The sequence below is a fragment of the Salmo salar genome, chromosome ssa03, assembly GCF_905237065.1.
Source record: "Salmo salar chromosome ssa03, Ssal_v3.1, whole genome shotgun sequence".
Classification (NCBI taxonomy): domain Eukaryota; kingdom Metazoa; phylum Chordata; class Actinopteri; order Salmoniformes; family Salmonidae; genus Salmo; species Salmo salar.
The window spans coordinates 35,799,296-35,812,604 of record NC_059444.1 but is presented as its reverse complement, the minus strand read 5'-3'; the positions used below and the strand labels follow the sequence as shown (position 1 = coordinate 35,812,604).

Sequence of the window (13,309 nt, the reverse complement as noted above, 5' to 3'; positions counted from 1 at the left end):
ATTTATTTATTTATTCTTTATAGTTTAGTCACCTGAGAATGACCTTCATCCACATACCAATTTTTTTCCAAATGTTGCTTTTTTGTGTAAGTAATTAGACATTGCGCTTAGAAGAGCTAGTTACCCCCAGAACCCATTTTTTTGTTGTTGCGCCTTGGGTTTGAGAAAAGCGCTTTACAAATGTAATGAATTATTATTAAACTGAGATAAATAGAGTATTATGTTGGCTCATTATAGTGTCACAATTGGCTACAACTTAGGCATTCTATTTCTAGAATGCTTTGGGTACATTGGTAGAATTAGGTAACCTCTTCTAGTTTTTGTGACAGCTTGACTCCAGTTGTTTATGCTTTCTTGAGCTCCTCTCTCTCCCTACACACTCAATGCAACGCGTGAGCAGTGAGCACACCAAACCGCCCACCTTCTCATTCGTGGCTCAGTTTCAGAGAAGGCAGTCACTCCACCACGCTTGCAGGATACCAAAATACCATTATAACACTTGGCTACGACGGGCCAATGAACTCTCCTGCATAGTGAGTTCAAATGGCAGTTGTTACGCAAAAATTATTGATACTGGAGGAAAAATGTTCTAATCTACCAAATTGAATACCAGAGAATTGAAACTGAGGGGAGACCTCGGGCGTCTTGAGTCCTGCATACCCACTATAATGAATACGCGCGAAAACCCAAACGTAAGGCGACTCTCGGAATGAACTACAATGACAACTTGCGAGGACAAGTGGCCAACAACAAACCTCAATATCAGGTAACAATAATTGGATCATTTTAAATAGGCCTGGTTAATAGCATTAACATTAACTGATAACTGTCAGAGGACATATGCTATCAATGAAGAATGCGACGGCTTGCCCACTGGGCAAAAACTGGTTGAATCAACGTTTTTACAATGTCATTTCAACCATAAAATTATATGTGATGACTTTGAATCAACGTGGAAAACTGACTGGATTTGCCAAAAGTCATCAACATAAAGGGATTTCGTAATCAAATGACATGATGACTTTTTTGTGGATTTCACTTACCAACCAAATGTAAATCAAAACTAGACGTTGAACTGACGTCTGTCCCCAGTGGGTGGTTTGTACAAACGGAATTGATGAAGCCCTTGGCGGTGTCATGTGTCTTGCCCCGCAGCCCAGCGCGCAATCATTGCGGCTCATCATTCTGCTGATCCTCGTCATGGGGGTGGCCCCGTCCCCGGCTCTGACGGCGGGATGCCCGGCCCGCTGCGTGTGCGATGACCAGCTGGTGGTCCAGTGCGCCGGGCAGCACCTCACCACCTTCCCCACCGAAATGCCGCTCTCCACGCGGCAGCTCATCATCTCCAACAACCGCATCATTGAGCTACCACCGCTTCAGCTCAACTACCTGTCGGACTTGGTGTATTTGGACTGTAGCAACAATTCACTGACGGAGATTTCGGAGTCCACTTTCGGGAACCTGCGGAAACTTGCTTACCTGGATTTGTCTTTCAACACCTTGACGCGGATAGAGGACAGGACGTTCGGGCCGCTGTCCAGCCTCGTGATGCTGAGGATGACGGACAACCCCGGCCTGTCGGACATTCACCCAGACGGTTTCGTGGAGAACTCGGCGCTGCAGGTGCTGGACGTGAGTAGAAACAACCTGACAGTGCTCAACATCAGCTCTCTCATCGGGCTGCCCACCCTGCGCTCTGTCGGCCTCAGTGGGAATCCCTGGAGCTGCGACTGCGACAATGAAGACCTCTGTCTTTGGATCCACATTGAGGCATTCAAGTTTCAAGGTAAAACTGTATGCGCTTTCATAGAGAAATCCACATCCAGATAGAATATGGAACTATAACATTTTATCTATTCTTTGTTGTTACATATCTGACCAACATTGACATTGTGCATGTTCATTTACACAGTCATTTTTTTTCAACTTGTCCTTTCCTGGGATTTGAACTCACAACCTCTTAGTTCACAGCAAGCCAATCTTCCTGCTACACCACCATGTCTGTGTCAGTTATCAGTTAATCTGACTATTCTCTCATCATTGATTTGATTTACTTATTTACTTATTTTAGGGTGTTCACACTCCTGAAGTGCTCACTGAAAGCATTTCACTTTCACAACCACATGCTGTGTTTTAAGCTATGAGCTCAGTCCCTTTGATCGCCACCATCAGCCGTCTGGATCTCATCTGTTTTGAGAGGCACCATCTGTCGTTGTCTCAGCAGTTTAGAAATAAGCTGCTGATTTATGGGAAAATCTCAGGTTCTTCAGTGGGTTCTTCTTCAGGACTCTGAGCCTGATCTTCTAGTTTGGTGCACAAAGTGCATTCTGGATCTCCTTAATACGTGTTTCATTATGAGTTCATGAATGAGGTCTACTACACCTCAACATTAAGACATTTAAGACGGTTATAAAATTTAGGGTCATGTATAAAAATGCCCAGTTGCACCTTATTTTGGCTACCATGGCTAGAAAAATAGATCTCAGTGAGTTTGAAAGAGGTGTCTCAAATTAGCATAGGGGGTTTTAAAGTGTGTGTGTGTCTCAGTCACCAGATCTCAACCTAATTTAACACTTGTGGGAGATTCTGGAGCGGTGCCTGAGACAGCATTTTCCACCACCATCAACAAAACACCAAATTATGGAATTTCTCGGGGAAGAAAGGTGTCACATCCCTCCAGTAGAGTTTGCAGACACTTGTAGAATCTATGCCAAGGCACATGGAAGCTGTTCTGGCTCGCGGTGGACCAACACCCTATTAAGACACTTTATGTTGGTGTTTCCTTTATTTTGTCAGTTACCTGTATTTCTTTACTGCATACATTTCATGCGCAGTTGCCTGCATCACGGGGTCTAGGATAAGTTTTGAAACAGGTGACAGTGGAGGCTAAACCTAACAGCAATTGTAGACGATCAAATAACACACGACCGAAATAAGAGACGTACTGAGGAACCTTTCTCTTATTCCTTCATTCACGCATGCAATTAAGGCCTAATCCCAAAACCCACAGTGTCTAGATGTGAAATGACCAGTGAATCTCCACCTGTGTCCACCTGCACATGCCCCACCAACCGGAAACACTTCAATCAACAAACTACACTGAGTGTACAAAACATGAACACCTGCTCTTTCCATGACATAGACTGACCAGATGAATCCAGGAGAAAGCTACGATCCCTTATTGATATCACTTGTTCAATCCATTTCAATCAGTTTAAGCCTTGAGACAATTAAGACATGGATTGTGTATGTGTGTCTTTCAGCGGGTGAATGGTTAAGCCAAAAAATGTAAGTGCCTTTGAACGGGTCATGGTAGTAGGTGCCAGGTGCACCGGTTTGTGTCAAGAACTGCAATGCTGCTGGGTTTTTCCACACTCAACAGTTTCCCGTGTGTATCTAGAATGGTCCACCACCCAAATGACATCCAGCCAACTTGAAAAACTGTGGAAAGCATTGGAGTCAACACGGGCCAGCATCCCTGGGGAACGCTTTTGACACCTTGTAGAGTCATGCCCCGTCCAGTTGAGGCTGTTCTGAGGGCAAAAGGGGGGCGGGAGGTGCAACGCAATATTATGAAGTGTTCTTAATGTTTGGTAAACTCAGTGTATATGCCTATATGTAACGAACGTGCCTCACGGAACCACGCTCATGTGATCAGTAACCTTGCCTTAGACTTGAACACTTCAGTTAGTGCCTTAGGCCTTTAGCTCAATGGACTAACAGTCTTGTTGTGTGCAGTAGACTTGGGTTCAAGTCCAGTCGGTTACACTATGCAACAACATTTGTTTTGAATAAGGCTCGATTCTTTTTCTGTTGTATTCTTGTATCTTGACAGATTAATGTACTGTACATCAGATTTTGGCTTTGTTCAGTTTGGAGTGGTCTTACCTGCTTTTTTGGGATGTGTCAATACACAAAATGGTAGCTACAGTTGAAGTCAGAAGTTCATATACACCTTAGCCAAATACATTTAAACTCAGTTTTTCACAATTGCTGATATTTAATCCCAGTAAAAATGCCCTGTCTTAGGTCAGTTAGGATCACCACTTTATTTTAAGAATCTGAAATGTCAGAATAATAGTAGAGAGAAATATTTATTCCAGCTTTTATTTCTTTCATCACATTCCCAGTAGGTCAGACGTTTACATACACTCAATAGTATTTGGTAGCATTGCCTTTAAATTGTTTAACTTGGGTCAAACATTTGGGTGAATTTTGGCCCATTCCTCCTGACAGAGCTGGTGTAACTGAGTCAGGTTTGTAGGCCTCCTTGCTCGCACATGCTTTTTCAGTTCTGCCCACAAATTATCTATAGGATTGAGGTCAGGGCTTTGTGATGGCCACTCCAATACCTAGACTTTGTTGTCCGCCATTTTGCCACAACTGGAAGTATACTTGGGGTCATTGTCCATTTGGAAGACCCATTTGCGACCAAGCTTTAACTTCCTGACTGATGTCTTTAGATGTTGCTTCAATATATCCACATCATTTTCCTCCTCATGATACCATCTATTTTGTGAGGTGCACCAGTCCCTCCTGCAGCAAAGCACCCCCACAACATGATGCTGCCACCCCCGTGCTTCACGGTTGGTATGGTGTTCTTCGGCTTGCAAGCCTCCCCCTTTTTCCTCCAAACATAATGATGGTCATTATGACCAAACAGTTCTATTTTTGTATCATCAGACCAGAGGACAATTGTAAGAAAAATTACTTGTGTCATGCACAAAGTAGATGTCCTAACCAACTTCCCAAAACTATAGTTTCTTAACAAGAAATTTGTGGAGTGGTTGAAAAACAAGTTTTAATGACTCCAACCTAAGTGAACTTCCGACTTCAACTGTATTTATAGTGCATCTCGCTGAGCAAGAGCCTGTCACACCATGATACACTTACTAACAGGCATCCCCCATCAAACACGCACACAGACCAGCTAATCATGCTCTCCTCTGCAGCTTAGGCAGAATCCTAAACTAGTTCTGTAAGAGCTCTTCTACTTCCTGCTGCTTATTGCCTTTGTCTGCTTTCATTTGGAGCGGAGTCCCTTCCAGTCACAGCTTCCAGAAAGGGAGAACACACACATGCACGCACACAGGGGACTCGATCCAGGGGGGGTACTGTATAAAGCAGATGGACAGAAGGTGTATAGAGATGCCGTGTTTTTGATCGTCACCATCAGCCGTCTGGATCTCACCTGTTCTGAGAGGCACCGCCTGTCGTTCTCTCAGCAGCTTAGAAATAGTGCATTGATAGAAGGAAGAAGGGAAGAAAAACTCACAGAAGGAACTAACAGATTCTCCACTGCTGTCTCGCCTCCTGAAGATTAGCATACTGCCTGTAGTTAGTAGTTATATACGGAGAGACGCTAGGAATAGCGTGGTGTGCGGACGGGACGGGGAGAGGAAGCCTCTCCTTTGATGTCGGCCACAAAGGGGGGTGAGAGGGTGGCCCGGGGGCTCCCATGCCTTGGGGAGAGAATGAACTCTAGCTAAGTAGAGGAAGTGGAAGAAGTACTTCATGTTCACTGGGAAGAGGAGGGTAGCGTGTTGTATTAATGAAAGGAGTGCTACTGTAGTGGTGTCAGGAGGTCTGAGGCTAGCTAGATCAGAGGACAGTTCCAAGTGTCGTGCTGTGTGTGTCACGCATCTGTGTTGCTAAAATTCGTTTCTAAACTCTCAGGGCATCTGAAGACAAAATGGAATGTCTTTGGAGGCAACAGGAAATCTAGGCCTGTCTCTGTTGTTTTTGTCACGGGTGTCCAAGACGCAGCGGGAAAATGTACACTCATCTTCTTTTTTATTTGGTGAAGAAGGGAAACACATAAACGTATACAAACACACAAACGAACTGGACAGTCTTGTCAGGCAAACAGCTAAACAAGAACAATCTCCCACAAAAACCCATGAAAAACAAACTCCTAATTATAGGACCCTCAATCAGAGGCAACAATAACCAGCTGCCTCCAATTGAAGGTCCAACCCCAATTAACTAAACATAGACTAGATAGAACATAGAAAAATACTAACTATAGAACATAGACTAACAAAACCCGGACCACATAAACCAAACACCCCTCTACCTAAATACATAGCCCAAACCACATAAAACAAACACCCCCTGCCACGTCCTGACCAAACTATAATAACAAATTACCCCTATTACTGGTCAGGACGTGACAGTTTATCCCTTATCCCTAACACCATTAGTAGTTATGTACCCCCTTATTTACTGGGTTATGCATCTGCCCTGCCTTTAATTAAATAATCAAAGAAGGAGAGCAAAGGGTCAGTTGTGATGTAGGCTAAGACAAATCATGAATATATGGTGTGGATTTCTACAATGGAACACTAAGTATTAATTTGATGTAAATCGGATACATCATGGCCTTTCCCTTGTGCTATTCTGTTTCAGTACATATCATTGTCTGTAGCTCCATTCAGATTTCTACTTGAGGATTTGAAATGTCTCTAAAGTGACAGTAGCACAACATACTATGTGTCTCCATTTCCTCAAGTCCATACATGCACAATGTATGGACAAAGCCTGCCTGCACAGGTTCTGTTGGGCAAAATAAGCAAGAGCAAAGTCTGCTGGCATGAAATACAGGACAGAGCAGAGCCAGCCAGTCAGCCAGTCAGCCAGCCAGCCAGGCAGCCAGGCAGAAAAAGCAAAAGTTGTTTGATCTCATCCCGAGAGAGATCCCCCCCCCCAACACAAAAAGCTGCGAAAACAAAAGCAAATTAAAGCGTGTCCTTTGAAATTCTCTAACGCTATGGGTATTGCAAGCACATTCCAGGCATTTTTCTTCTTCCGAAATATTACCCCTAACAAACGGGGACTTTTAGATGATACCCAGGCAGCCATACACACAGTATTAGCATCATTAGATCGGTAGCCTCTGTTATTAGACCAACGTACTAAATCAAACTATTTGCATCCCAAAACACATTTCCTCTTCCCCCGCACGATATGTGTCACCTGTCAGTCAGGTGTTTGAAGCTACAGAACAGCAGTTCCCTGTTCTGCCATTCAAAACAAACATCCCCTTTTCTATTGAGATTCATGAATTCTGAGTGAGTGAGGGGCTTAGTCATGATCCAACTAGGAGCCTGCTGGAGCCAGGCAGCTTAGAAAATGAAAAGCCATGCTAACTGTACCGTACGAGTCAGACACAAAAGAGAATTACCCAGTGAAATCCAGAGGGGCTGAAATGTGCTTGAATTATTCAAAAGCCTTGAACTTGGTGTAATGTAATATCAACGTAACAACACGCCAATAGCAGGCTGTCACTCCTATTCGGTTATTTTCTGATAAGGGAAACAAATCAACGTTTATTGGTCGCATACGCAGTTTTGCAGATGCTATCGCAGGGGCAGCAGCTTGATTATGTTTCTATGTCCAACAGTGGAGCAATATCTAGCAATAAAAAATGATTTAGCAGGTACTGTTTTCTTACATGGCAGTTTTTATTATAGCTGCAAATGGGAAGATATTTCAGTAGGGAGTGTGTGTGTGTGTGTGTGTGTGTTATCCATCTCTCATGAAGGTTATGTAAAACTATATAATGTAATGTGTTTGAATTATTCAACAGGCCAGAGATCTCTATTTGATGAAATATAATATTGATATCCCCTTCCCTGGGTGGGTAACCTACGCGCTCCCCAACACTGGCAACACTTCAAAGAACATTTCCATCATTATTATGTGTACGCAGAGTGCTGACTAATGCATCTGACTTAGAATATTTCCCACGTCAGCTTTTATAGAGAAAAACAAACTACTACTGCTGTCTTAACCTTAGCAGGCCTAGTCCTAAGAGTAATGCTCAAGTTAGGGTTAGGGAATTGATTATAATAATGGTGTTAGTTAGTCGTTCTTGTTTTGGTAATACTGTATGGGCTCAGTACTAATTGCAATGACTACTAGGGCCCGCACTCTTTCCTGGACCAGGAAAAACAGTCTGCACTAGTGTAGCCTATAACTAGGACCCAGAGTTTTTACTGGTCAGGTGACATGCTAAAGAAAACCTCTAATCATTACAGCTAGTGATTGGCTTTTACTGCTGTGCCACCAATGCAAGTTCTAGTATGACTTACGTAAGTAATGTCATTAACCCCCACCTGTGCTGTGTTCTCTTTTCCAGACGAGGGCCAGACTGTGTGCGGTGGTCCTCCTGACCTGCGGGGGCAGCGTCTGGGTGAGCTGGGGCTGCAGCTGCGGTCGCGGTGCCACCAGGGCCTGGGATCGTGGGACTACCTGTTCTTCGTCGCCATCGGCTTCATCATCTTCGCGGCGGGCACGGTGTCTGCGTGGGCCATCGGGGTGGTCATGGTGCTGTACGAACGCTACGTCAAGAAGAAGAGCGAGCAGATGGACCCCGAGGATGAGGTGGAGCAGGGCGCAGGACCTGGCACGGGGAGCGGGGGTCGTCACGATGCAAATCCACATGGCAATGGAGGTTTGAAAAACACTGGTCACATGGTGGTTTGACTCCTCCCTGTAGCCCCCCCCTTCCGGCTGTGCCTCGGAACCCACAGAATTACAAAACCTATGATGTCATAGGATGGCAGAGATTAAGAAGAAACTTCAAAGTAGAGCACACTGGGATTTCTATTGACTCCCTTGTAAAAGACAAACGAGAGACAACACAGAGATTTGCCTGACTGTCATTGAGATTGAGAGTTGAATGGTCATAGTCATATACACTGAATGTACAAAACATTAGGAACACCTTCCTGATATTGAGTTGCACCCCCTTTGGCCCTCAGAACAGCCTCAGTTCGTCGGGACATGGACTCTACAAGGTGTCGAAAGCGTTCCATAGGGATGCTGGCCCGTGTTGACTCCAATGCTTTCCACAGTTGTGTCAAGTTGGCTGGATGTCCTTTGGGTGGTAGACCATTATTGATACACACGGGAAACTGTTGAGCGTGAAAAACCCAGCAGCGTTGCAGTTCTTGACACAAACCGCTGCGCCTGGCACCTACTACCATGCCCCGTTCAAAGGCACTTAATGTGTATGTGTGCCATGTCTATGTGTGCCATTCAAGTTCTGAATGGCTCACATACACAATCCGTCTCAATGGTTCAAGTCTTAAAAATCCTTCTTTAACCTGTCTCCTCCCCTTCATCTACACTGATCGAAGTGGATTTAACAGGTGACATCAATAAGGGATCATAGCGTTCACCTGAATTCACCTGGTCAGTCTATGTCATGGAAAGAGCAGGTGTTCCTAATGGTTTTATTATATAGGCCTAATCATAATCATATTGCAGGACATCTCTCCTTTTCTGACATGACTGGTTTATGTCATGACTGGTTTATGACCGCTACACAACAAATACCATTTATCAGGAGTGCGACATCACAGCCTATTTCATCTCAGAGCCTTTGCCAAGGCAGGAGAATCCTGTATTGATGAACAAAATATTGAACAACAATTCGTCTTTTGCATAAAAGTGTGGGCTGTAGCATTTACTTTTAAATTGTTCGAATAGACATTCAATCTTACAGAATGCGCGGCCAGTGTTTGGCACTTGCAATTTTAGTTTGAAAAAGTCACTGCAAAAGATTAATACATTCTGCCCACACCTCTACAGAAATGTGATTAAATTTGCCATTGCACTTTCTTTAAGAAACTATCATGGCCCAGTTCCAACATCTCCAAATCATACAGCAAAGGCATTTTTGTTATCATAAAAGGTGAATGGAGGGCGTTTTCCAGGCAGGGTTGTAACGCTCGTTCACGAGAATACAAATATACAGTGTTGTATGCCTTTGATTTATTTAGGGAGACATTAACTCACGATTGATACATGAGGCCCCTGTTCCTCTCGGGTTCTGTGTGAGTGTGTGTGTGTGTTGGGAGTTTGACCCTTTACTATTACCCAAGTAGAGCCCTGTCTGATGATGGACTTGGCTTTAACCCAGCATGCTGTTGGAGCTTTTCTGGCTGGCCTCTCAGTGGGGCCAGGTAAACACAGAATGTGATAATTGATTCCCAGTGTTCCTGCTGTCCCTGGTTAGAACAATGCACAGAGTCCCATTCACCTTAGCTGTCTCCACATGCGCTGACTGCACCAAAAGCCTTATTGAAGTACGGAACTATTTCTACAGCAATAGCACAAAACACTACTGTGAATCGGAATGATTATTATGAAGCACAGTACTAGGCCTACTTTGGCACAGTTGCTTTAATCTAATCCAAACCCCTGAAAATACTACTGACCATCTATCGTTCACTGGCTTCTTTTTAAAGCTAAATTCAGATCACATGGATCAACACTCACTGCACTCCCTATCTGTCCTGTCGGTCTTCCGGCTGCACTCTGACGGGGATCCTGACTCTTGACTGTTATAAACGTAGGTGAGTCTCCCCTATTCACCCCAACAACAACAGCTGCCTCAAGGAAAGGCTGCGGTGGGATTACACTGGCTCTGAGGGGCTGTCAGAGGACATATCCATTACACAAAGGATTGATCAGCTGGAGTGGTGGTGTGAGAGGGAATAAAGTTATATGACTGACAGAGAAGCCAACATGAGACATACTTGGTGCACCCAAGTCAGTTTGTCACCCCTACCACACACACACACACACACACACACACACACACACACACACACACACACACACACACACACACACACACACACACACACTAGGAGGTGATGCACATGGTTGTTACAGAGATAGACTGGGGTCCAAGGTGCCCCCAAGGTTAATGCACTACATTAATGTACAGCCAGTGTTAATGTCATAACTTCTGTTCTGATGTATCTAACCGACTGGAAGCATGTTCTCTAGGAATAGGAGAGGGAGCGTTGAGTGTTGGGCTGGTGTCCTGATCAAAGCAGAAATGTTATTACAGTTAAATGACTTTTATAGTGACAATGTCTATGACACTCTGTTTCTAGTCAGCACCAGGCAAGTTTGAACCAGGAGATACACTGGCCAAAAGTATGTGGACACCCCTTCAAATTAGTGGATTCGGCTAGGTCAGCCACACACATTGCTGACAGGTGTATACAACCGAGCACACAGCCATGCAATCTCCATAGACAAGCATTGGCAGTAGAATGTCCCATACTGAAGAGCTCAGTGACTTTCAACGTGGCACCGTCATAGGATGCCACCTTTCCAACAAGTCAGTTTGTCAAATTTCTGCCCTGCTCGAGCTGCCCCGGTCAACTGTAAGTGCTGTTATTGTGAAGTGGAAACGTCTAGGAGCAACAACGGCTCAGCTTGAAGTGGCACGCCAGCTTACAGAACGGGACCGCCAAGTGCTGAAATGCGTAGCACGTAAAAATCGTCTGTCCTCGGTTGCAACACTCACTACCGAGTCCCAAACTGCCTCTGGAAGCAACGTCAGCACAAGAACTGTTCATTGGGAGCTTCATGAAATTGGTTTCCATGGCCGAAAAGCCGCAAACAAGCCTAAGGTCACCATGCACAGTGCCAAGCGTTGTGCATGGTGACCTTAGTGTTGTGAACCTCGCCACCATTGGACTCTGGAGCAGTGGAAACGCCTTCTCTGGAGTGATGAATCACGCTTCACCATCTGGCAGTCTGACGGACAAATCTGGGTTTGGTGGATGCCAGGGAAACGCTATCTGCCCGAATGCATAGTGCCAACTGTAAAGTTTGGTGGAGGAGATATAATGGTCTGGGGCTGTTTTCCATGGTTCGGGCTAGGCCCCTTAGTTCCAGTGAAGGGGAATGTTAACACAACACCATACAATGACATTCTGGACGATTCTGTGCTTCCAACTTTGTGGCAACAGTTTGGGGAAGGCCCTTTCCTGTTTCAGCATGACAATGCCCCCATGCACAAATCGAGGTCCATACAGAAATGGTTTCTTGAGATCGGTGTGGAAGAACTTGATTGGCCTGCACACAGCCCTGACCTCAACCCCATCAAACACCTTTGGGATGAATTTGAATGCCGACTGCAAGCCAGGCCTAATCGCCCAACATCAGTGCCCGACCTCACTAATGCTCTTGTGGTTGAATGGAAGCAAGTCTCCGCTGCAATGTTCCAACATCTAGTGGAAAGCCTTCCCAGCAAAGGGGGGACCAACTCCATATTAGTGCCCATGATTTTGGAATGAGATGTTGGACGAGCACATACTTTTGGCCGTGTAGTGTATGTTGGCGGAATGAGCATAGTACTGCTGTACCCCTCAAATAGAATACTCATGAATGTATGTGCAAGCGTGCTTGTTTGTTTGTTTGTGTGTGTGTGTTTGCGTATTTCTTTTGAGGGGGGATGACACACACTTTGTCTGCCTAGTCTTATGCATCTCAGGCCAGGCACCACATATCACAATCAACTTTTACCAGTTGAATGTGGACACAATTTGAATACCTTTATTTATATATATATATATAACAATCTGACATAATTCGTTATTTACCATTATTTTCTATTGGGCACAAAATGATCTGAAACAAACCAAAACAAACAGCAGATACATCCAACAAGTTTGTAGAGTCACATGCTTGACGTAATCATTGCGTGCTAGGAATATGTGACCAAATACTACACTTTTGACAACTTTAATACACATATAAGTGGACTCGTCCCAATACTTTTGGTCCCCTCAAATTGGGGGACTATATACAAAAAAGGCTGTAATTTCAAAACGGTTCACCTGATACGGATTTTTTTACCTTTATTTAACTAGGCAAGTCAGTTAAGAACAAATTTTTACTTTCAATGACAGCCTAGGAACAGTGGGTTAACTGCCTTGTTCAGGGGTAGAACGACAGATTTTTACCTTGTTTGCTCGGGGATTCGATCTAGCAACCTTCTCGGTTACAAGTCCAACTCTCTAACCACTAGGCTACCTGCCTTGAGGGTATGAAAATATCCTCAAATTAAAGCTGACAGTCTGCACGTTAACCTCGTATTCATTGTATCATTTCAAATCCAAAGTGCTGGAGTACAGATCCAAAACAACACAAAATGTGTCAATGTCCCAATATAGTCCAGTTTGTAACATTCTCTATAAAATGGGCATTTAAATTATGTGTGATTCAATGTGGTGAGCTTTGAAATTATGGATGTATGTCCATTTAAAGCGGTTACAATTCGTGACATTTTGATGACGGTAATATATGATATGATACTTTTTGAAAATATTAAACGGACCAATACCAAAAAATGACATTTTAGCCTGTGGCGCCTGGCCTTCATTTAATAATCACCCACACAGGGTCTGTGTGCCAACAGACTAAAGAATAGTGTCAGTCTGTCTAGGTTGGAGGTTGCTCATGTACATACAATACATACTCTACCCTGCTATGCTTG

The 13,309-nt window shown here is 44.2% G+C and overlaps 1 protein-coding gene across 1 annotated transcript; it reads left to right on the top strand.

Moving 5' to 3' along the window:
• Window positions 1–378: 378 nt before the first annotated feature.
• Window positions 379–11,169, top strand: LOC106600409 (leucine-rich repeat-containing protein 52). The gene is made up of 3 exons (XM_014191727.2): window positions 379–766; window positions 1,156–1,786; window positions 8,141–11,169. The coding sequence occupies exons 1-3, from the start codon at window positions 710–712 to the stop codon at window positions 8,485–8,487; spliced, it is 1,035 nt and encodes a 344-aa protein (XP_014047202.1). The 5' UTR covers window positions 379–709; the 3' UTR covers window positions 8,488–11,169.
• Window positions 11,170–13,309: the final 2,140 nt, after the last annotated feature.

Excerpts from the sequence above, each read along its gene's own strand:
- LOC106600409 (XM_014191727.2), top strand. The coding sequence starts at position 710 with ATGAACTACAATGACAACTTGCGAGGACAAGTGGCCAACAACAAACCT. Across the intron at positions 767-1,155 it reads ACAACAAACCTCAATATCAG|CCCAGCGCGCAATCATTGCG; the intron begins GTAACAATAATT and ends CTTGCCCCGCAG. Across the intron at positions 1,787-8,140 it reads TGAGGCATTCAAGTTTCAAG|ACGAGGGCCAGACTGTGTGC; the intron begins GTAAAACTGTAT and ends TCTCTTTTCCAG.